The 24,849-nt window shown below is 38.8% G+C and overlaps 1 protein-coding gene across 4 annotated transcripts; it reads right to left on the reverse strand.

Moving 5' to 3' along the window:
• Positions 1 to 477: 477 nt before the first annotated feature.
• On the reverse strand, positions 478 to 24,142 carry LOC105395129 (caldesmon). 4 transcript variants are annotated; one of them, XM_048633488.1, is made up of 14 exons: positions 23,795 to 24,141; positions 18,999 to 19,265; positions 17,358 to 17,509; positions 5,799 to 6,051; positions 5,412 to 5,527; positions 4,861 to 4,993; positions 4,333 to 4,506; positions 3,022 to 3,155; positions 2,619 to 2,811; positions 2,144 to 2,251; positions 1,575 to 1,683; positions 1,113 to 1,267; positions 560 to 660; positions 509 to 527 (listed from the first exon to the last, which is right to left on the reverse strand). In XM_048633488.1, exons 1-13 carry the CDS (start codon positions 24,032 to 24,034, stop codon positions 592 to 594), a joined length of 2,103 nt encoding a protein of 700 aa, XP_048489445.1. In that variant the 5' UTR covers positions 24,035 to 24,141; the 3' UTR covers positions 509 to 527; positions 560 to 591. The 4 variants fall into 4 exon arrangements, with proteins under 4 accessions (XP_037968871.2, XP_048489444.1, XP_037968870.2 ...); XM_048633487.1 differs by lacking the exon at positions 17,358 to 17,509 and adding an exon at positions 15,682 to 15,833 and having other exon boundaries at positions 479 to 660; XM_038112942.2 differs by having other exon boundaries at positions 479 to 660.
• Between the last annotated feature and the right edge of the window lie 707 nt (positions 24,143 to 24,849).

A 24,849-nucleotide genomic window follows, 5' to 3' on the forward strand; every position in this document is an offset into this window, starting at 1 on the left:
CTTCATTATTGTTTACAGGATAAACAGGGAACAAAAGCTACTGAAAGTTTTCGATAGTACTTATAAAAAAGCACGTTCTAATCTGGGGCAATCGCAGGGATTTATTTCTTCTTTGAAGATTTAATTTAACCGACAGTTAAAGAATGTCTTGTTATGCGATAACGCTGCCTCTTGTAGGTAGGTACTCTCCTAAAAATCTACCTTTTACTTTATAAAGTAAAGGTGCCACAATTAGTTTAATAAAAGAAAACCACGTTGGAACAATGTTGTATTAGTATAGTATATTATGTTTGATAAAAAACACAAATTATGTAGTAAAGCAATAGAATTATATCAATCAAATCAAAATATCATAAAGTAATAATAATAATAAAAACATAGAGTTATATCAATCAAATCAAAATATCATAAAGTAATAATAATAATAAAAACATAGAATTATATCAATGAAATCAAAATATCAAAGTAATAATAATAAAAACTTGTAAATAAACTCAGTCACAAAAAATCTTCACATACTACGGACACTACCAAAATTCATTAGCCACGTATAAGATACGCGGCTATTCCCTTCATGGTGTTGCCTCTTGCCTACTTTTCATTACCTACTGGATCAGGTATGTAAAAATCTTGTTTATCCGACGAAATTGTTGCCAATTTCTGTAAAAGAAAGGTGTCGTTATTTACAAAGCCTCTGACTCGTAACTCGCAACCGACCGATCCACATTATTTTACTGCTTCTTCTTCTTCTAGTGCCTCTCCACTACAAAAGGTTGGCGGTCAGCTCTGCATTATATCGACACGCCTCTCTAGTCTCTACTCTGTTCTGCACTGGCCACTCCCGTCCATTCTCTTATATTCAATTTTATTGCTACATTCGGTAAATAGGTAATGTTGGTAAATGTACATACAGCTTAAACAATCCATATAGGACGTATAGGTACCTCCTCCAAGATTCGAGGTAAATTTCCATAATCGACACGTCAGCCAGATTGAATATTATCACACACCGATCGAACCTGGGACCTTCGCCTGAGGCCTCGGTACAACACCAACAGTCAGAATTATTGCAGTCGTAAGTACCTACAGCTAGCTGCCAACAAAATACAGACCTTCTTCTTCTTCTCGGCCTTCATGTCAGCGTTGAGTGTCTTCAGTATCCGGCTGGCGAGGAAGTCACCAGTACGCCGTAGGTCCCCACAGTCGGTGCCCACTCGGCTCTCCACCACCGCCCCCGCCAGACCCTCCACCGCTTCCCCCCATTCCACTGGAACAGGGTTTAGGGGGGGTTTGTGAATATAACAGGGGTAATGAAATTTGATAGCAGCAGGTGTGACTTCTTGTGATGGCGACAGAGGTTTTTATGTATATATTTTTGTCACATGAAGAAAAATGTAGTTGAGTATTAGGCTGCTTCGCTGCGTTAAGCGGACATCCAGAGTGGCCCGCAGTAGATGTCCGTGGTGTAGTTCACTGAAACCTAGCGTCCACTTAACGCAGCGGAGATCGTAATTGAAAAATCACTAAATATTGCATTAGTATTTACTTAAAAATATGGTTAAGTATATACGTACTCGGGTGCCTGACACTCGGCAGAGTCACTTCTCCAGTAGTCACATCCAAGCCCTTGTTGACGCGGGCCTTTACATTTTTCACCAGCAGTTTCGATGCCGTTCGAACCATCTGAAATATTGAGCTTACTTTAAACTGTTCTTACGCAACACGTATCCTCAGATCGCGACGACGTATTCATCTGTCATAAATTTTGATGGAAGGCATGAGTTTACAAATGGTTTACAATGTGTAGTAGATTTATGGTTTACATTTACAGCATAGACTTAGTATATGGTTTACAAGAGGTTTACAATGTGAAGTAGATTTATGGTTTACATTTACAGCATAGACTTAGTATATACTAAGTCTATGGTTTACAGCATACGTGTCACAACGTCACTTCACACACTTTCTATTTTTTCTATGGGATTCATTTGTCGATAGTGATTCGACAGTCGGTAGTCGACGATACTTCCATAGAAACACATTGAAACCAAAATTACGACAAGTGTCTGCTGCAATCTCAAGTCTTCCGCCATCAATAAACACCTACTTTGATTATTTGAAAAGACTGAATATGAATACTAACATTTGCTAATTTGTTTCGTTCAGGTAAATGACCTGCGTGAGCCACAGGGTCCGGCAAATCTTCGTCCCGCTCTTTGAAAGCTACGTCTACCAACATTGTCTTTGATGGCTGCAAACAGGTGAGTTTTATCAATGAAGATATTTTATACTATAGACATGGATACAATTACCAGAAATATTACAAAAATGTATCAACAAAGCATACTTCCTGGGTAAATAAAGTGGGAATGTAGTCATCCTCTACTAGTGCAGAGATACTTCTGAATACGTTGTGTCATTTTAGTGCTCTTCTCAATCAATCTCATCTTATTATCTCTTCAACGGCGGACAACCGTTTTAATGTGTTAGAGCAGTCAACTACATTTTTATGGAGTGATTTACGAGAGAAACCGCTCGCGACCGGGATCCGGTTTCCGCCAGTTGTTGCCATCCTGACCCATTCAAGGCCTATAGCTGTCTAGAGCAACATATCTTACCACAGGTGTAGGGGTCCTTCCCTTGGCGCTCTTCATGGCGCCAGGATCCAGAGTGTCGGCGCCTTCAACAGTGGACACGGGACCGAACGACAGCCCTCGAGACTCGCGTTTTTCACCTTTGCCCGTCTTCGAGGCATCTTTATTTGCATTCTTATTTTCAAGAATTTTCGCCCAACGGGATTTAACGCCTCCTCTGTAACGACCGTATGTTAAATCACATTCTTGTTCAAGAAATAGTTATCGGGCTAACCACAAAAGCTAGGCAATCTAGCTAGACTAGACTTACAACAATAGAAATGTACAGTAAACAATGGGTAGCTCGCTTGCGAGTCACCTCTGACTACCCTTTCGGGGATTACAGTCGTAAGCACAATTAACTATATGTATGTAAATACTGACTAACCGTTTCGTGTGCACATTTTGCCTTGATGCGGATAAGAACTCGTCTCCGGCTTGTTTCTTGACGGCGTTCTCTACCTTGCGCAGAGCGTTGTTGATGTGGCGACGGGAATACTCTCGTATAGCCGAGTCCATTATCTAAACGTAATCAAAAGTTATCTATGATGAACTATGATCATCTAGCCAATAGACGGAAACAATATAAGTACTATTGGAGACTAAAATGTCTTCATGAGTGCCCAACAATCTTCACATTTGCATAAATCGCCGCTAAAATATGCCAGATTATGAGGAATAAAGGTACTTACTTACTGTACGTATAGAGCCGAGAGCCCAGGATTTGAAAATGCTAAATAAAGAACTATAATCATATTATAGGTAGAATAACAAGGATATATGATACTGTTTTGGATGCAAATTTTGCAATGTAAGTCGAAATAAGTACTTACAAAAGTAGCATGCAATCATAACAATCTTACCCGGAATTTAGGCGAAATCTTTTGAAAGTATGCACCTATCCAGTTTTTACCCGACTGCCGAAGGAGGAGCGTAATGTTTTTCGATGTTTGTCTGTTTCTGTGTGGCCTCCTGTAGCCTAAACGGCTTAATAGATTTTGATGTATGAGGTATCGTTAGAAGCGTATATATTGCGCGATGGTTATAAATAAAGTAAATAAAATAAAAATCATTTATTTCAGACAATAATTTACAGATAATTTTAAAAGTTACATTAAATAAAACAAGTTAAAAATAAATTGAATTATAAATTCAATAGATTAAATTAATAAATTAAATTAAACTAAGTAAATTTAATTAAATAAATCATATGACCCTCCTCACCAAACACTTCCACATCGAGGACGTCAGGTCATCAGCCACTGTTTTCAGAATGCTGTTGTGACTGTCCCGCACTCTGTTGATCAGGGATACTTACTGTTTTTTTTCGAATGATGGCGTGGAAGCCATCCGTTTTGTATTCGGCAAACATCCCCGATGTACTGCAGAAGCGAGGCAGTCCCAGCAGCATTCTAAAGATGTTATTGTATTGGATACGCAGGATATCCAGCAATCTTTTAGTATGGCCTACCCACAGACTCCCGGTGTAGAAACTCTGGCAATACGTTTTAAACCGGGTTAGCTTAACCTCTTCACTACACCGGTAGAATCTGCGGACAACCATGTTACCCCTGATCGCTAGAGCCCTACGTTCCTTCTCAATAGCAGCATCGTCTTTAAGGTCATCAGTAATGACGTGTTTATTTTTTGTTTGTTTATACTTTGTGTATTTTTACTTGTCGTTGTTGTCCAGACCTACCTCATCAAGCAGTTTGGCAGGCGCAGCAGGGGTATCTAGAGATTCGTCCATCATCTTCTTAGCTTGTCCGATGTTGGTAAAGCGATCCGCGTCGACTGAATTAGCTTGCTTCATAGCTTCATTGGCTATATCTTGAGCGCGTTCCATTGTCATGCCTCTGGTTCCTCTTGCAGACTATTAAAATGTTGAAGTTAGGTTAGATGGGTCTTTAGAATATAACAACGATGTAGAAGTGGCAGTGGTCTGGTCATATCGGTCTGGGTAGACGAGTTCTCTAGTAGAGACCACGAACAGGCAAACGCAGCGTGGGACGCCCTCCTGCCTGCTGGACCGACGACCTTAGGCGGGTAGCCGGTAGTGGCTGGATGAGGACGGCCGAGAACCGAGTGTTGTGGCGCTCCTTGGGAGAGGCCGGATGAATATTGACTGACGATGATGAACAATGTAGAAGGGGTTTAAGGCACCGTGAGTGACAATAGAACACATCTTGAAATTAGTAAGTTATAGTAGTGGCTGACAGAAAATTACCTTCTCAAAAGCGGAACCCATTTTTTTAACGACTTTTGCTTCTTTTGCGGCGCCGCCATGTATTGCTTTCAAATTCGTCAGTTTTATGCGCTGGAACGCTAGATCCGCATTGTACGCCTGGACTTCCGCTCGCCTGATAACAAAAGGAATAGCAGCAAAAATAATAAAAAAAACGGATTAGAAAATAGTAGCAAGCAATAGTAGAAAAGGATCGTTTAACTTAGAATTGTACAATGTGCGCCCACGTAAAATCCAACAGATGAACTCTACGATCACGATCTTATAAAATGTCAGTACCTACGTAGATACTAAAATACATTAAGTATACAGAAGGTTGCAAAAGTGCTATAGTAAGCCGAAAGCGAGTTACTCAAAAGGTCATCATCCTGATCAACTATTGGTATGCTAGCTATGCATCTGTATAGTAGGTATAGTGACGTTTTTTTTGCTTATATTTTCAAAAGTCCTAGTGCAAATGTTGTTCATAATGACCCCCTGAGCCATTTCCTTAGTAAGACCTGGGTCATATTGTTATGTATAATAATACTAACTTAGTTCGTCTCTCCGCCGCTGCTTTAATATCATCGCAGTACATTTTCAGCACCTTCGCCTCCAGTTCAATCTTTTTATTCTGTGCCTCAATACGGGCTTCCCATTTATTGTTGGCCTGAAATTTTATATTCATTTTATATACAAGTAATTCTAGTAATGTCTAAAATGGACGTAAAACTATATATTTCTTCTCCTCCTCCTTATGGGTTCATAATCAGAAAAACCAAAAATACTTTTGCTTCTGTCCTCGAGCATAAATTAGTAGCATTTTTTTTTTTGCTAGTAACTCCTTTTTGTATGCCATAAATGTTGCAATCTACAAAGCAAACTGTAGGCACTAGACCCTCTGCCCTACTCCACTGTATCCTCAAAACACGTCTACGTACATTCTCCTCCAGCAGTTTAGCTTTCTGTTCTTTTTCCTGCTGCAACCGTTTCAGCCTCTTCCTCTCGTTGGACCTCCACTCGCGGATCATCGTGATCTTCCTCCTCAACTCCAGTTCTGCTGCAGCCTGGAGCCTCTGCTTGATCCTGTCTTCCTTCTCTTTGGCCTTGGCAGCTCGTTCTGTTTTCTGCTTCTCCTTGAAGTCGGCTAGGTAGCGTATGCGGTCTTTCACCTTCTTTTCACGCTCTTTCGCTCTGTGGGTTGAAAGATTTTGCTAGGTTATAAAACTGCTTGGACGATATAACTTCTTTGCATCTTGACATGGTCTATTTCAAAATGTTTTCAAGATCTAACTATGCTTTATTAGTACTCGGTAGGTATGTATAGGTGAAAACAAATTTTACATGCTTGCCTCTTTAACTTTGCCCTTTCACCTACGTACCAATTTGTCTGGTACATTTTGCAACCTTTTTACGTCATCATACCAGCAGAAGCAGAGTAAAAGATTATACAGCTCAAACATTGACATAGAGCAAGAGCTCATTCATTTCCGTGCTTTCTTAAGAAAATGTGATTTAAAGACGCATACACATTACACATACCTAGTGCTAGCAGTAAGGCATAGGTTTCTAGGGCGGCTAGAGCTCAAGCCTCACCGCTCTTAGTTTCTTTAATTAAAACGTACGCTTTGATTTACGTCCGATTTTCACGAGATGAATACGACACCACACTCGAAATGGAACTTTCGAGACTGCCTGAGGGAAACTTTGTAAATTCTGTTAGGTCTTAATCACATTGAAAGAGGATGTAGCATTTTTTTCGTAAATATACTTATGAGTCCACATTTGTATCATTTCCCTGTATCAGATCTCCGTTGCCTAGCGTCGGCGTAATTCATTATTTATTTAAAATAATACTATATTTGAGGCCAGTTTCAGTTTCTTATAAGTTCCAACGAATATCATTTTAATATAGTTGGAAGAAGTATCGACATGCCCAGTTAGCGAAAGTTGCTTTTAAAATCTTGACAGAGCGTTCTCGGAATGTTATGAACCTGGTGAGAGGCTGCACTAACTTTAGAGTGCACCTTCCCCGTGCCGTATTACGTAGGTATAATTTTCACTTAGATTAAGGGTATACGAACTAGATAGAGAGAGTATCATATACAAAAACAAAGTCTAACCGTTTTCAATTCAAACTAAATGACAACCTTTGTACCAATTAATAAATTCGCCAATCTTCTATCTGAACTAATTCTAAATAAGAGCTCAGTGAAAAGTTTATTTATTTTATTGAAAATCCAGCAGCGTTACATTGTATAAATAAGTGGGGTGTTATTTGTCGAGACGTTTATTTTGGACTGACACTCCATCTAGTTCGTACTCGTATTAAAAATATCGTTGCATTTTCACAAGAGTTTCCTTAAGCCGAAACTCCTGCCATATTTGTGCTTGTTTCCATGTTCCAGTAACCGCGAATTGATATAAAAGTATTTTTTTAAAGTAATTAGCTTATCTATTAAAATATAACTTTATGTACCACCTAATGATACAAATATAGGGAAAATTAAACATAAATCTCACGAAGCTTACGGTCTATGAATTTCAAGTTATGCCATAGCCACGTTGAAATACCTTTAAAATCTACATTGTTTTGGAAGTCCAACATTTGCATAGCTCATACAGACCCGTCAAACTTTTGATTTGGCTACGCTATTCGATTGCGTTCGAAAACTAATGTCTGTTTGATGAATGGCTCGCTAAATGGGTTATGCAAACTCGACTTGACGAGATTGCACTCCGGCTGCTACACAGACGCGACGGGAGTAGCGCAGATAACGTACTTACTGAGGAAAAGCCTTTTACACAACAGCACTAGCTCTGCCCTTGAAGTTTTGTAAAACAACGACCAAATATTTTACTCCTTTAATAAAAGTCTTCGCGAGTGGATATCACGATCAGGCAAGGGCAGCGTGGGACTCTATCTAGAAAAACCAGGCCATGTAGCACGGCACGCTATTAAGACGTGACAAAAGTTGTCCGTCTCGCTCGCTCTTGAGGCTGCGCGATGTGAGTGAGCGAGATGCAAAACTCTTGTCACGTCTTAAATGCGCCGTGTGCTAGCCCTTCTGTAGTTGTTCTTCAGTTGTATTTACAAGGTAACAATAGATGTGACTATCCTGGAATCTATATCTCGGTATTAAGATATTTTCAATTTTAATAGCCCTTTGGTCTTAACCAGCGATCTGAATTTTTATGGTCCTTCGAGCCGTACAATGAAAACCTAACGGCAAATGCGCTATCCTGGATAGGTCCTGGGTTCTAATCAGAGTTTATAGAGCCTATTAGAACCATAGTTCTAATCCTAGACAGACCATAGTCAGATATTTTTGTGTTTATCTCCATTGCTTGATATATAGGTATTCAACCTACCAGCCAATGATGGAGATAAAAGAAAGTTACGGGTAGTCTATTAAGTATGATTGTAACTACACTATAAATAACCCAGTCGTATAAAAGTGATGTAACTGCGCTGCCCATAAACTGAAGCAGTCGGTAAATGCCGACAAATGTTGAATACAAACATTTGCACTATTAAATGAATGATTTCCATTCTCGCTGTGGACAGACACATCAGTAATTCCAACACGAACATACTCGTATTGTGACAATGTGACACCCTTTTTAGAGGTTTTAGCAAACGTACAACCTAGGTATATACTTTTAAAGAGCTATCCGTGTTGTTTGCACAGTGTTGCACGTAGCAATAACTAAGGTCGACTCTAAATCTATTGGACTTGGCCAGTATACGAACATTACGAACATAAACAGACATATTAGAATTAAGATCGTTCTAAGACATTTAAACTATACTTTGCTGTCCACATGTTTTAACTTACCGGTTTCTTGGAGGAACCCTATGTTTAGTACTGACTTCTTTTTTTCTTTAAAGAAGAAAAGAAGAAGAAAACAAAGAACGAAGAAGAAGAAGTACTTACTTTATTAATAGTGGAATAGTGGGATAAGTATATAAGGACTAAGAGCATCGATTTCATTAATATTTTTATATGAACAGTGTAACTGTAAGTATTCGATAAATAAGTATAATTTAAAAAAAATGTAATTCGTATATACTCGTATACGTACTTTCCCGGTGATCTTGTTATTGAAAATATATGAGTTCAATCGCAACCATTATCATACAGTTTCCACAACCATGACCCCGATTATATTGCATTTAAGTTTTAAAATGGCGGTTTAAAATAAATTCACATTTATAAATGCTATCGTACAAATAAAACTGAAGTGTTTGGGTGCCAGCGCGCCTCTCGGCCGGAGCTTCCTGATAAATGAACGTTGAATATTTCAGTACCGATTTGCGAACGCTATTAAATTCTTTCCTTTTGCATTTGCTACGCCATTATGGAATATGTCAAGCAAGTATAGTACGCCTGTAGTTTACTAGATAAGTAGATATAAATAAATTTAATGAAAATTTTGAATACTTGACGATTTACATACCTATTTGATGATTTTTTATATCAATATGATAAACTGTCTTAACTACCTACTTTAGCTAATCTCTAATCTTTAATCTCACGGAATTCTGACAGTTATCCATTTTTGCCATGTCAGAGATCACAAACCTTTTTTGGCTGGGTACTTTTTTCAATACGAGTCTGAACATCAGTTGTATCTGGACAATTTTCTATATTATATTTTTAAATATTTAGAATGATGGTCTTTACGTTAGACGCAAAAGAACCACGAGGACGCTTCTTTCTGGGAGAGAGAAAGTCTGACTCTTGTGCTCTGTCAGATGGGGCCGCTTCCTGGGATGGGCCAGGTTGTGGCTCCATAACGTTTATAAAAATCAACAAACTATCACAACGCGAAAGGTCAACGATAAGAAACCGGCCAAGTGCCAGTTGGACTCGCGCACTGAGGGTTCCGTACAAGTCTACTTACCTGAGATATTTTTCCTTTTAATTTCATAATTATGTACATCTATATGAAATATTAGCTTGATATCTTTAACCGTTTCTGAGAAAAAGGGTGGTGACAGACAGACGGACAACAATAAGGGTTCCTTTTTTCCTTTTCAGGTACGGAACTCTAAAAAAGAATAGTAACAATCGGATCAATCATCATCATCATCACAACCCATTACGTCCCCACTGCTGGGGCACGGGTCTCCTTCCAATGAAGGAAGGGTTTAGGCCTAGTCCACCACGCTGGCCAAGTGCGGGTTGGTGGACCCCAACACAAGCAAGCTTGTGCTGAGAGAGTTGTCGGGTAAGTGGGCAACCCGACTGTCAGATGTTTTCAAGCCGCTCGAAGGCCTCTGACTAGGCTTAACGACTGCTGCCGAAGCAGCAACCGGGACCCACGGCTTAACGTTCCGTCCGAAGCACGGAAGCGTCCAGAAAAGCACCACTTGAAATTGGTCACCCATCCAATGGCTGACCGTGTCAGTTGTTGACGCTTCTATCGGATCAATCGTTTCCGAGATATTTGTGGACAAACATACATACCAACAAACATATAAACATACTTATACAATAAAAAATGACATATTTGTTTATTAGGCTTAATAGATTGTCATATGTTAATATGGTGCAGTTCCAATAATCTTACATAGGTACCTACCGAACATATTATGTACTTACCGAATTGAGAATCTTTTATATGAAATCGATAAAAAAGGTTTGTTATCCCTGAATTTAGTAGCAAGTGATGCCATGCTAAAGAATAAAATAAAGTAATTAAAATTAATTCGATACAATGGTCGTGAGTCGTGATTTTACTTAATATTATAAATGCGAAAGTTTGTGAGTATGTGTGTATGTGTTACTGTAAAAGCCCGAACAACGGTAAATCCTAAGATTTACGCGTAAAACCTAAGATTTATCAACTCTTAATGGTAAAAGCCCGAAAGATTTTGCGATTCGCACTTTTACCACTATTCACTTGGTAAATCTTAGGATTTACATTAAGGCACGGTAAATGTTGAAAAAGCCAGGTTATAACTTATAACCTCCGTAGTCGAACAAAGCGTCCGTAGTCGAGCGGGCTTCAGTGATCGTAACTGATCACTGAGGTTTAGCAACAACCAGCATGGTCAGCCATTGGATGGGTGACCGATTTCAAGTGGTTCTTTTCTGGATGCTTTCGTGCTTCGGACGGCACGTTAAGCCGTGGGTCCCGGTTGCTGCTTCGGCAGCAGTCGTTAAGCCTAGTCAGAGCAGGCCAGAGGCCTTCGGGCGGCTTGAAAACGTCTGACAGTCGGGTTGCCCACTTACCCGACAACTCGCTCAGCAAAAGCTTGCTTGTGTTGGGGTCCACCAACCCGCACTAGCGTGGTGGACTAGATCGAAACCCTTCCTTCATTGGAAGGAGACCCGTGCCCCAGCAGATGGGGACGTAATGAGTCGTGATGATGATGATAACTTATAACTAACCGAACTTAAGAAATATTTATTATTGCAATCTACTTTACTCGACGTCAACAATAATAATATACGTGAAAATTATTTTACTTCCGGTTTCCGTGTTTAAATTATCGTTCAGTGAATGAGTGAAAATAAAGTTATTTTCCAATAATCCAGCATTCAATTATAATTCGCATCTATTACTATACACATAAATATCTTTGTTTTATTCCCAAAACCAACTTTTACTAGGTGTCAGTGGTAAAACCTAGCATTTACCAAATTCTAATGGTAAAAGCCCGAAAAAAATGACCCATTTTCACAAATCCTTACATTTACCAATTCATGTTGGTAAATCCTAAGATTTACTGGTAAATCCTAGGATTTACCGTTGTTCGGGCTTTTACAGTAACATATGTATGTATGTGTATACCTTTGTTACTTCTTCACGTCAAAACAACTGAACCGATTTTAATGAAATTTGTAATGGAGTTAGCTGACACCCTGGATTAACACATAATAGCTTAGGATATATAATAATTCCGCGATAAAAGGCTACTTTTTATCGCAGAATTCCCACGGGAAAACTAATTAAGTTGAAGCGAAGCTCGTGCCAACAGCTAGTATTGAAATATTTGTTATTTTTGTATTACCTACTTCACTTGAGCAAGTAAATATTTAGATTTATGTTTTTCTATAAAAACATTAAAAAAAATATTGCCCTTAAATGGATCCAAATTTTACCTTTTTTCGGTGAAGAGCTTTTTTAGTGGTATCACTAATGAAATGTCAGAATTCCGCGGAATTAAAAATAAGAGTATAGTCTCTGTTATATTGTATAACTTGTATAAGTAACTTAATTATACCTAGTGCATAATTACCAATTACCTATACCTATGTAAATGACTTGCAATATTATTTAAGTTATTACCAATAAATGATTGAATTGAATTGAATTGAATTGTCGTAGTTAAGTATCCTAACTAATAAATGCGAAAGTAACTGTGTCTGTCTGTCTGTTATTCTTTCACGCCAAAACTACTGAACGGATTTGAATGAAATTTGGTATACATCAGTATGTTCTAGACCCTGGGAAAGAACATAGGCTACTTTTTATCCCGGAATTCCTACGGTAAAACCTTTTAAGGCGAAGCGAAGCGCGCGGGAACAGCTTGTATTCTATATTTTAAATGCTCATGGACTGTACATACATACATAAGTACCTACACATACATAAGGAAAAATTACTAACATAATGTACCTGCCTAATTATCACCGACCTAAATGGTATTCAATTCTATGAATACCTAATAAGTGGCCTTAATAATATTTTGAATGAATGCAGTGTTTAAATGGGGTGCGTATTGCGACGTATAAAAACGAAATGTATAATTTCACATTAATAACGTTCACAACATATAATGAACGTTACGTATAACAACAAAATCTATATTTTCATAAGGTATAAGATTCAATTGGTATAACTTACATTTTATATAAAATCAAAATATATAATACTTACGAGGACTAATATCAATTCGTATAACATACATTACGTATATCGATTAAAATATATACTATCATTTAGTATAAAGTTCATAATCTGTGTTTAATTACCCAACACCGTCAAATCCGCTAGCACCAAAACCTAAAGATAGGTGCGACGACGAGCAAAGCGAGGAGGAGCGTGTTAGGTGCACATGTTCGTCGAAACCAAAGCGGAGCGCAGCGAAGCGGAGCGGAGCGTCTCCCCACACAGCGCCAATAATAATAATGTCAAAACCCCTAGTACCAAAACCTAAAGATAGGTGCGACGACGAGCAAAGCGAGGAGGAGCGTGTTAGGTGCACATGTTCGTCGAAACCAAAGCGGAGCGCAGCGAAGCGGAGCGGAGCGTCTCCCCACATAGCGCTAATAATAATAATAATGTCAAAACCCCTAGTACCAAAACCTAAAGATAGGTGCGACGACGAGCAAAGCGAGGAGGAGCGTGTTAGGTGCACATGTTCGTCGAAACCAAAGCGGAGCGCAGCGAAGCGGAGCGGAGCGTCTCCCCACATAGCGCCAATAATAATAATAATGTCAAAACCCCTAGTACCAAAACCTAAAGATAGGTGCGACGACGAGCCGTTTAAATGCAATACCGTACTTTGAATAGAGAAACAACTCCATCAAATTCAATGTTTATGAGGATTGTACTGCAGTGTATTAGGTAAAATATTAATAAGTGCTTAATAACTTCACTGACGGCCTTAACGCTGCTCAAACGGATAGTCAATTATGACCAATTATAATGCAAAAATATAAGCTAAAAAAGCTATTAAGGCATTTAGATGTCATGTACTCCTTGTATACAACCTCCAAACTTATTAACATTCTAACTAATGAGGCAGTATATCACTGTAATGACCAGCTTTATAACAACCTTCTTGTAGTGTGTGTACGCGTAAAATTACAAAAGGACAAGTCGGTAGTTATTTGGACTTAGTTATTTAGTTTTCAAAATTATGTTTAATTCGATAAAATATTAGGTTATAGCAACCCTATGTTGGTCCATGCATAAAAAAATAAGCATTGAAAATGGAACCTAAAAATTATAATAAAATTGTACTGTATACTGTTTAAGTAGTAAACTTTTCACCACAACTCGCATACATTTTGTTAATATTGTCTCTTTCCTCCAAAGATTATCTGGTAGAGATTACTTTAAGCATCAAGGCCGACTTTTTTAGGTGTTTTTGGAAAAAGCACTTTATGGTGCAAAATATACAGTATTCCATGCCATTCTAATTTTGAGACAGCAAACTACGCAGAAGTTGACTAAGACTACTCTCCAACTCCAACCAACCAGTCGGGTCCAACCAGTCGGGCCGTGAATAGCCACCTCAGGGTGCGTGCTAACTAACGCCCATAAATCACTCTGTCACCATCTCACGTACAACTTTACCTATATCCCAAACTTGTTAAGTGTAACGCTTAAATATATTTCCCTTTAGTGCTAAATGAAAAAAATAAGCCCCAAGTGCTCTTGTGTACCGTGCAAAATTACTTTTTGTGCGTGAAACTGGGCTAATTGCTTTATTTGTTTTGGCTACATTCGTTTATTTCTACTGAAAATGTGAAAGGTGAAAAGGTATTTCACATATCTGGGGGCACGGCAGTGCCCCCACCAAGTAAATATAGGCGCACGGTAGTAGCAAAAAATTCCCGTCATGCAAATGGTCCAGTTTTCTAGATAGGTACATAACTGCTTAAATAATTTCATAATCACATATCTGGGGGCACGGCAGTGCCCCCACCAACTCGAGTATTTTTTTTCAATTTTGGTCCAGTTTTCTAGATAGGTACATAACTGCTTAAATAATTTCATAATCACATATCTGGGGGCACGGCAGTGCCCCCACCAAGTAAATATAGGCGCACGGTAGTAGCAAAAAATTCCCGTCATGCAAATTAAATCCGCAAAGGATGGATTACCTACCTACGGACAAAGCACATCAGGCTACCAGTGCTACCACTTATAGTCAAATTTCTTAATGTACAATGAACTTTGTGTATTGGAAACTAAGGTTGAAATTTAATTACAGAAATTTGATGCAGTACGAAATATCAAAGTTACGTTTATTCTTTACGTACATTACGTAGCCAAAAATAAAGATTCTTGATTCTTACCTCAAGTTTGCGATTTATGTACGTATGTAACCTACCAAACTAAGTTAACGCACCTACGTACCTAGAGGGTACCGAAAAGAAAAAAAAGTAGAACTGTCTACAAAATACAAAAAGAAATGAGATCCCATCAAAAACAATACTTGTCAAAAAAACCAAGTCTCGTAACTCAGTTGTTCTACGGTAAAAAGTTGTGAGATCCATGTAATACCAAGTCTTATCACACGCACGTGTTATATATGTACTTATAGATATAATTATAATGATTAATTTTAATATAGATAAAATGTATACATTTAACAACATAGAAATAATGTATTCACACTTCGTATTGTTGGTTCGGTACAAAGTACGGAGTGGGATTTTTACTATACATAACACACGCATCTCAATCTTAAAAATATTTAATGTTTTATATAAATATATTGACTTGGTCATCGCACTAAATAATTTAATTAACACGTGTTTACATGGATCTCACAACTTTTAACCGTAGAACAACTGAGTTATGGTTTTTAATTAACACGTGTTTACATGGACCTCACAACTTTTAACCGTAGAACAACTGAGTTATGGTTTTTTTGACAAGTATTGTTTTTGATGGGATACAAACTTACCTACATCGAGACCGCTGCAGTGGTCCAGTGGCAAACTCGTTTAATGCGCGTTCCACCAATCACAGCGCGCAATTTATGGCGAATCGCGATACAGTCATGTTTATCTACGTCGATAAAGAACCCGTGTAGCGGCACCAGGCATTCTTAAATTAATAGTAATAACTCACATCCGTTTCTTCTCCGCCCACTCGTCCTTCCTGGCCTGGGCGGCCTCCAGCTTGTGTTCCCGCGCGCGCTCCGCCCGGTTAAAGGCGAGCTGTCTCCGCGCCAGGTCGCGCTCCACACGCCGGAGCAACAGCTCGTCTTGAGCTCGCTCGTCCTGGGAGAAGGGTTAATGCTGCCCGCATCCAATCAATAACTGACCGTGCCGAGTGTTGTTTAACTTCATTGATAGTTACGATCACTATAGCTAGCTCGACTACGGACGCTTCGAATTCTTTAGTTAATAATGAATAGTATCTAATAACTCACGAGGGTGTGATGCCAGAAGCATGGGACAGAAGTGTGGTGGTGTTTTTGTTCAAGAAGAACGACAGCTCTTCTTAAGAATCATAGGCCTATGTTCAGCAGTGGACGTCTTATGGCTTAGAAGATAATGATGAATAACTCACGTCCGTTTCTTCTCGGCCCACTCGTCCTTCCTGCCCTGGGCGGCTTCCAGCTTGTGTTCCCGGGCTCGCTCCGCCCGGTTGAAGGCGAGCTGTCTCCGCGCCAGGTCGCGCTCCCCCCGCCGCAGCAGCAGCTCGTCTTGAGCTCGCTCGTCCTGGGAGAAGGGTTAATGCTGCCCGCATCCAATAAAAAAACTGACCGTGCCGTGTGTTGTTTAACTTCATTGATAGTTACGATCACTGAAGCTAGCTCGACTACGGACGCTTCGAATTCTTTAGTTAATAATGAATAGTATCTAATAACTTACGCGGGTGTGATGCCAGAAGCATGGGACAGAAGTGTGGTGGCTTGGTGCTTTTCTTCAAGAAGAACGACAAGGCTCTTCTTAAGAATCATAGGCCTATATTCAGCAGTAGACGTCCTATGGCGCAGAAGGTGATGATGAATGACTCACGTCCGTTTCTTCTCTGCCCACTTTTCTATAACTATAACCATTTCGCATTCTTAAGTTAATAATTAATAGTAATAACTAACATCCGTTTCTTCTCGGCCCACTCGTCCTTCCTGGCCTGGGCAGCCTCCAGCTTGTGTTCCCGAGCTCGCTCCGCGCCAGGTCGCGCTCCACACGCCGGAGTAGCAGCTCGTCTTGAGCTCGATCGTCCTGGTAGAAGGGTTAATGCTGCCCGTATTCAATCAATAACTGACCGTGCCGTGTGTTGTTTAACCTCAGCGATAGTTACGATCATTGAAGCTAGCTCGACTAATAATTAATAGTAACTAGCAACTCACATGCGTTTCTTCTCCGCCCACTCATCCTTCCTGGCCTGGGCGGCTTCCAGCTTGTGTTCCCGCGCGCGCTCCGCCCGGTTGAAGGCGAGCTGTCTCCGCGCCAGGTCGCGCTCCACCCGCCGCAGCAGCAGCTCGTCTTGAGCTCGCTCGTCCTGGGAGAAGGGTTAATGCTGCCCGCATCCAATAAAAAAACTGACCGTGCCGTGTGTTGTTTAACTTCATTGATAGTTACGATCACTATAGCTAGCTCGACTACGGACGCTTCGAATTCTTTAGTTAATAATTAATAGTATCTAATAACTCACGAGGGTGTGATGCCAGAAGCGTGGGACAGAAGTGTGGTGGTGCTTTTCTTCAAGAAGAACGACAGCTCTTCTTAAGAATCATAGGCCTATGTTCAGCAGTAGACGTTCTATGGCTCAGAAGGTGATGATGAATAACTCACATGCGTTTCTTTTCCGCCCACTCGTCCTTCCTGGTCTGGGCGGCTTCCAGCTTGTGTTCCCGGGCTCGCTCCGCCCGGTTGAAGGCGAGCTGTCTCCGCGCCAGGTCGCGCTCCACCCGCCGGAGTAACAGCTCGTCTTGAGCTCGCTCGTCCTGGTAGAAGGGTTAGTGTAAAGTCAGTGCAGGGCAGATTTAGGCTTGTAGAGAGGTAGGCCAGAAAGAGCTAGCCCGCAAGACGCGCACGCCAAGACGTGAGAAAAGTCGTCGTGCTTAGTAACACTTGTTACACCTAATGAGTAAAGTGGTCGAGATAGTATCCTCGGCGTAGCAGTTGGTCAATTGCAAGCCGTTCATTGACCGAGGATCGGCCGAGAATACTTAGATTGAGATTTTACGAGTAAGACGTGTAAAAAACGCACATAAGTTGGTGTGATCTGTCTCTATTATAATAATAATAAGTTTATTTGCCAAAAAGAACACAAGGCTCGGGCTTGGAAATGACTGGCAGCGAAACTTAATTTAAGAAAAAATCCTTCAATCCATTCAACAAATCTAACAGAAACGAACGTGCCTAAAATATTTTTGGCATTTTGTAAAGTAAATTTAGTTAGGTTTATGTTATAAATTGTATATTTTCGCTCGAATTTCACGTGCTGATTGAACCTTCACTCGGTTAAAGGCTGTATTGGGTTACAAAGGGCCGAGAGCAAAAATTTACTTTATCATTCCACCTTTGATTGTGTTATTATTTTTGTATTCGAGTCTCGAGTACGACTTCTAGTTATGGTAGAATCTGAAATCGTTATATTCACATAATTAATTAAGTATTCATAAATTTTATATATTTATTTATATATTCTATTTTTTGTATCCCTATTTTTTGTAAGCATTATTACTCTAACGTAATTTTGTTAACACTAAAAACCTATAAACCTAGCACGGTATATTTTTAGGGTTCCGTAGCCAAAATGGCAAAAACGGAACCCTTATAGTTTCGTCATGTCCGTCTGTCCGTCTGTCCGTCTGTCCGTCTGTCACAGCCGATTTACTCGAAAACTATAAGTACTACAGTGATGAAATTTGATGGGAATATGTGTTGTATGAACCGCTACAAAAATATGACACTAAATAGTAAAAAAAAGAATTGGGGGTGGGGCCCCCCATACATGTAACTGAGGGATGAAATTTTTTTTTTCGATGTACATACCCGTGTGGGGTATCAATGGAAAGGTCTTTTAAAATGATATAAAGTTTTCTAAAAAACATTTTTCTTAAAGTGAACGGTTTTTGAGATATCAGCTCTCAAAGTCGTAAAAAGTATGTCCCCCCCCCTCTATTTTTATAACTACGGGGTATAAAATTCTAAAAAAAATAGAGGTGATGCATGCTAATTAACTCTTTCAACGATTTTTGGTTTGATCAAAGTATCTCTTATAGTTTTTGAGATAGGTTGATTTAACTACGGAACCCTTTGTGCGCGAGCCCGACTCGCACTTGGCCGGTTTTTTTAAACCTTTGATATCAATTTTCATTTATAGGTTCTCATAGAATCAACTAGCAAAATGTAAATTGATATAGGTACGAATTGATTCTTGTTATTTTGTTAACTCCCATCTACGTAATTACACAAAAACCAGCTTACCAAGGCCTTCAGCTCCTCCCTTATCTTATCCATATAGCGACTGTACAGAAACTTCCTGTACTGGTTGAACTCCTTAAGAGAGCACACAGCTCTTCCATCCTTGGCCACGAATCCGAGGTTGACCATACGGGCCCGGTGGTGGGGCTGCTTGAAGTGGGGGTCCAAGTGGGGGTCGTGGACTGGGGCGTATTCGTAGGAGACATTGAGGCAGTGAGGGTCGGAGAGGTTGAAGGATGGCTTGGTGCCACCGATTTTGATGCGACGGACCTGGGGAGAAAAATTAAGATAAGAAACATAAAGAAAAATTAATTTTATACACTGAAAACAAAAATATACTATAGATAACAAACAATAACACAACAGGCTGCTGTCCACTGCGTCGAAAAGGCACCAGCTCAGCATGTGCTGTGGACAATAAGGCCACAGCGCTGATTAAGGTGAATGTTTTATACAGAGTGTTGATAAAGTGGTCTAGTAATCCGAAAGGTTGTATTTCAGGAGGTCATTCTGAACTACGTTTGTGCAAATTTCGCATAAACAATATACCTACATATTATTATATTTTTTCTAAGAAGGCTTTCTAGCTTGAAAATGTTTCGGTTATAAAAAGGCCTCGCTAACTTTTTAACAGAATCACATTGCTTTTAAGACATTATCGCGTCACACTGTTTGTGTTGGCGCAGACCTAATTGGGTTATAATTTAGTCAACACACTTTCCTTGACAAACTGGTTAATTTTGTGCCACGAGAAATTTTCTAAAAAGGTTCATTGTTTACGCAAACAGTGAGGAAAACCACAGTGTCGCTTATTAAGTTATCCAAAAATAGAAAAGCAGGTAGACATATACATTCATACTATGTACCTAAAAGTAAAGAGATATTACGTAAGTTGTATATTGCTAAATTTGCAATAGAATCAAGTGCCAACACGAAAAATTTATTATATCTCAATAAATTTAATCATGGTATTAAGTACTTTATCTTCTTCATTAATTTAGAGATATCAGTTAAATATTGATCTTATACCCGTTTCAAGGCTAGCAATGTCTGACTCTAGAAACAACATTAAAAAAGCCCTCTTAAATTCATGTTATTCATGAAGAACATTCGTTTTTTAGAAGTTTAAATCATTAAAAATCTATTCATATGTAACTACCTACAAAGATGTGCGGACGCACGGTGCAAAAACGGACAAAGACCAAAGTATTTATCGAATACAAAATAAACCCAATAAATCAGCCTATACTAGCCATAAATTCTTTAGTACGTTTGGCCAGATTAATAATGTTAACCCCTTAGTTACCCTAAGCGCTGATTTAATTCGGGACGTGCTTGCATTTACACGGGATAGCCTAGCTAGATTTATTGTTTCTTGTGGCCTATACGTGACGACATTATAAAGGTAACAGATTCAGCGACGATTGGTTCGTGGTAGAAATTAAGTATCCAATCTGAAATCCAAGTATTTGATACTGAAAATTGAACACATTTAACTAAGCACTTTACAGGTGTTGCAAAATTGATATACCTAATGCGGTGCGGGTGGTAGGTGGTAGCACAGTCGGATAAGCGCCCGCTTCTCACGTCAGAGGTGAGGGTTCGATTCCCTAACATGAAATAATGAACAAAAACACCAGCTAGTTTACGGGTGTTTAATATCGTGGTTAAATAAAATATTTACTGACCTACCAACCACATCAAAACGCGTCATTTTGGATCAACTTTAATTAACTAAATGAGCTTCGCCGTCAACGTCCCCGTGTGTTGATGATATATTTTTTTACTCAACACCATTCTATGAAAAGACACGAAATATTTTTGAATCATTTTTTGCAAGGCTTTTGCTCTTTCGTTTATTCCTACGAGGTTTTGTACCGTGTGAAATCAGATTATGTTAAATTGCATCTACCCATGTCGGTCTACCAATCAGGTTATGGTTTTTCAGAAGTGGGACGAAGCCATTAAAAATAACCGTCAACAAAAGCAAAGGAGCGGAAAGAAGCTAAGTGATGCTAAAAGCGAGGGGAAACTTGTATCTATACAGTTAGTGACTCAAACTTAACAATCTGGCTACATCAATACTTAGGTACTAAAACTAAGTGCTTGAAAATGTTGAACTCGCGGGCGCGTTAGTGGGTGCAGGGGGTCACTCTACGGGGTGTTGCAAAATTGGTAAAAGTCACGTGACCAACAAAGTTTCTATGGAAAAAAAAAATTTTTTTCGCCAATTTTCAAATTCTGGTTTCAGTTTCGGGCTTAGATATAACATGCTGCACATGTAGGTTTCGGCTTAGTATACCCTTTTTGCAACATCCTATGACCAAAAACTATCTTACAAGACAAGTTAGCTCTCATCCGTTCGTTTTTCGACTGTATAGACTATAGAGAAACCCTCCAGTCTCCTAGGCGACACGTGCGTTTCTATGTGAACACTTTTATGTTACGTCATAGTTTGATATTTCGTTACTGCGGATAATCACTAAATCCTGACTATTACATAATCGCGAGTAAAAATTGTGAAACAATATTATTCGTGAATATCTTGACTCTATGTATGTACATCATTTAAAGTTTACCTACGAAAGAATTTTCTCAGTGATCTCACAGAATAGTAATATTTCTTCCTACAGCCTTATATTCGTATACCTATATGTAGGGAATCTGGGTATTAGCATTAGCATAATGAATTCTGAAGAAGCTGTTAAAAGGATTTTTAAATATGGTTTTTCAGCATCTTTATCTCTCCTTTGTTAATCCCTCTTTTGTTTGTATAAGGACCCTAATACCTTGAGTATCATTTAGGAGGATTAAGTAAGTACTTTTAATGCTAAGGAAATCTTAGATACAGTTATTACATTATTATGATTAAGTACTTAAATATATTATTTTAGGTTGAAGTTGTGAACCTTACTAAAAATAGTTTAAATAACCAAAACATTAACATACATGAAATAAGTACATAAATGAATAAGGTCAGACAACTTCACATTCAAACCTAATATTAATTTCAAATTGAAACTTTTCCCAACTTGACGGAAATTAACCACTGAAAGGGTGCTTAGCTGTGTTTAGAATGCTTTTGACGAAATCTGTCTGTATAGAATACTAGCTAATATTCTAGAATGATCAAAGCGCTGAATAGCTAATCTGAAATGCTAATACTTTCCGATTAATACGAATGGCTAAATTTCAGTCTCATGGAATATTTCCGCCAGTATTCATAGAAGATTTACAAAGGGTTTGTGGGAGGGTATTAATTTAGCGGGGAACACACGAATTTCGATTTTTAACACACACAAATATTATACAGAGTTTTGCAAAAAGGGTATACTAAGCCGAAACCTACATGTGCAGCATGGTATATCTAAGCCCGAAACTGAATTTTTTACTATGTTTTTTTTTTTGCGAATTTTGATTTTCTGATTTCAGTTTCGGACTTAGATATACCATGCTGCAAATGTAGGTTTCGGCTTAGTATACCCTTTTTGCAACACCCTATATATCTTGTTGGTGTTGGTCCACACATATCGTACAAACTTTAGTAAGTTCTCTGAACATGAATTTTAGGGTATGTCGAAATAAATTATTTTGCACTTAAATTAAATATTCCGAAATGTACCTATTTACAAGTCAAGGCTCAGCTCAGCCTAAACCGCAAAGAGTGCTTACCTATGAGCGCTATGTGCAAGGAATGAGAGCTGATAAAAAATACTCTCCTGGAACCAAAGCATTCCGAGATTTCTAGAACACGATATAACTTACCTAGAGGTACTTTTACAGGGAGGAATTTGATTTATTGCTCTTGGAGGCTCTCGGCAAAGGCAGTTGAAGAGCCTGAGGTATCCGTGGAAACAAACATTGCGTCTGTGTTTGAGAGACTGATAAAATGAATAAATAATAGGAGATTCGTATGGATAAAATGTAGCTTATTTTCATAATTCATCACGAGAATCACGACCCACAAAACACAACATACACATTAGTACACTTGACCCTGACTGAACATAAATATTCTTCCACCCGAAGGTTATCTTGAAAAAATCGCTTTTAGTGATAAGACCGCCTTTTTTGTACCTATGTGTTTGTATATAAGCTTTATAAATTCTGTTCATGTGTACAAATAAAGAATATTCTATCAATCTAACAAGATGACGTCTAAAAATACTAAGGAAAGCTTGCTTATCAAGAATAAGAATAACAGATTGTGTGAAATTTTCATGAGGGAAGTAAACAGAGACATTACTGGTACTTTGTCTTAAAGTTAATAGCTTCCTCCAGTTTTCTGGGTTACCCAACTTTATATAATGCTTAATGAAGGATTAGCATGCCACAATATAATGTTAATATGGTAATAAGTTTTAGCTTTCAGCTTCAGGATCATATGAATAGCGCAACTTTTCTTCGCTAAGAGGAAACTTGGTAAAATATTTAGAAACGGCGTTAGTAGGTATTTGTTGAATGTAGGTATTTGTTGAATGAATGTTATCTCTTTAAAGTTTTAATTGTTACAGAGCTTATATTTTTATAGTAAGTAGGTACCTACATTAAGGTTAGACGTTCTGAAATCATTAAAAAGTTGTAGTTATTATTATTTCCATCTCCAACCATGTAGCGTGTAATTCACAATTTTTGTACCTAAATACCTAAACTTTAAATGTGTTGCAGTTTCCATGTGCAATTAAATTAATTAGATCCTTTAAAATGAATAAATACTGAATATACTAATAGGTACGCCAGGTAAAGGCCGGTGTGAAACCCTAACAACTTCCTACAAAAACTACGCACAAACTACTTACATCCTCTCCAATCTTGCCCCTTGAGAACACGATCTTGTCTTTAGGAAACTGGGGCACAGGCAGCTTGCAGTCCAGGCCCAACTTGTACCAGGCCGGGAGCCCGTTCTTAGGAACCGCTCGGGCTGGCTTCGGCACTGAATCGAACACCCTGTGAAGTTCTGTCGGCTTCCGGAGCGTCAGCAAAATGGTGTCGATGTCCTCGTTGAGTAGAGCGTCGTCTTCGTCCCCGTTTGAAGACATTGCTCAGGTTCAAAAACACAGTTAAAAAATAATTTAGAAGCAAATGAAAATATTTCGACGTGATTTTGGGTTGTGATGACACTTAAATTTTGACAAATGGGAATACAGGAAATTATGTTATTTTGACGGAGTTTTGACGGTTTCATGGGTTCAATGCTCAGGATAATAACAGTTCGCGCATAGGTGGGCCCAAAAAAAAAATATTGGTCGATATCAGGATATTTTCACGTGCCTTTACTTTAATCACTAATAAATTCCTCTCAGAATTATTTAAACGACGAATGTAGACTTAATACACATTTTATTATGTGCATTTAATACATATTTGCAGCACAAACGCTTGTGAAGTCTTTACGTTTATTGATTGTATTTAAATTTGGTCATAAAATGTACAAATAAAAACATCAGCTGAAACCCAACCGACTATTTGCACAGGTGGTATTCAAATCAACCGACTACTTAATTATATATGCGGCGCGAGTACCTTTACTTACACGTTTTTAGAATATTTATTGCATTAACCGAGGCATTTACTTAAATTAATCACGTGGTTCTGGATATCATATGACCGGTGAAGTTTTAGAGGCTATTGACAGGATGACTGCTGATCTCGAGGCTGTCAAAACATGGACAGCAGCTTACGGTCTCCTAGTTAATCCCACTAAAACCCAAGTTATGTTTGTTGGCAGCAGGTATCACTTGGCTAGATTGCGAAACGGCCCACTACCACCAGTAACATTTGATGGAGTTTCCTTGAGTTACTGTAACAATGTTAAAAACCTGGGTCTTCACATTCAGAATAACCTGTCATGGGA

The sequence above is a fragment of the Plutella xylostella genome, chromosome 5 (genome assembly GCF_932276165.1).
Source record: "Plutella xylostella chromosome 5, ilPluXylo3.1, whole genome shotgun sequence".
NCBI classification, from domain to species: Eukaryota; Metazoa; Arthropoda; class Insecta; order Lepidoptera; family Plutellidae; genus Plutella; species Plutella xylostella.

Excerpts from the sequence above, each read along its gene's own strand:
- LOC105395129 (XM_048633487.1), bottom strand. The coding sequence starts at position 24,034 with ATGTCTTCAAACGGGGACGAAGACGACGCTCTACTCAACGAGGACATC. Across the intron at positions 15,834-18,998 it reads GGGAGGAGCTGAAGGCCTTG|GACGAGCGAGCTCAAGACGA; the intron begins GTAAGCTGGTTT and ends CCCTTCTCCCAG. Across the intron at positions 2,252-2,618 it reads GAAGGACCCCTACACCTGTG|CCATCAAAGACAATGTTGGT; the intron begins GTAAGATATGTT and ends ACCTGTTTGCAG.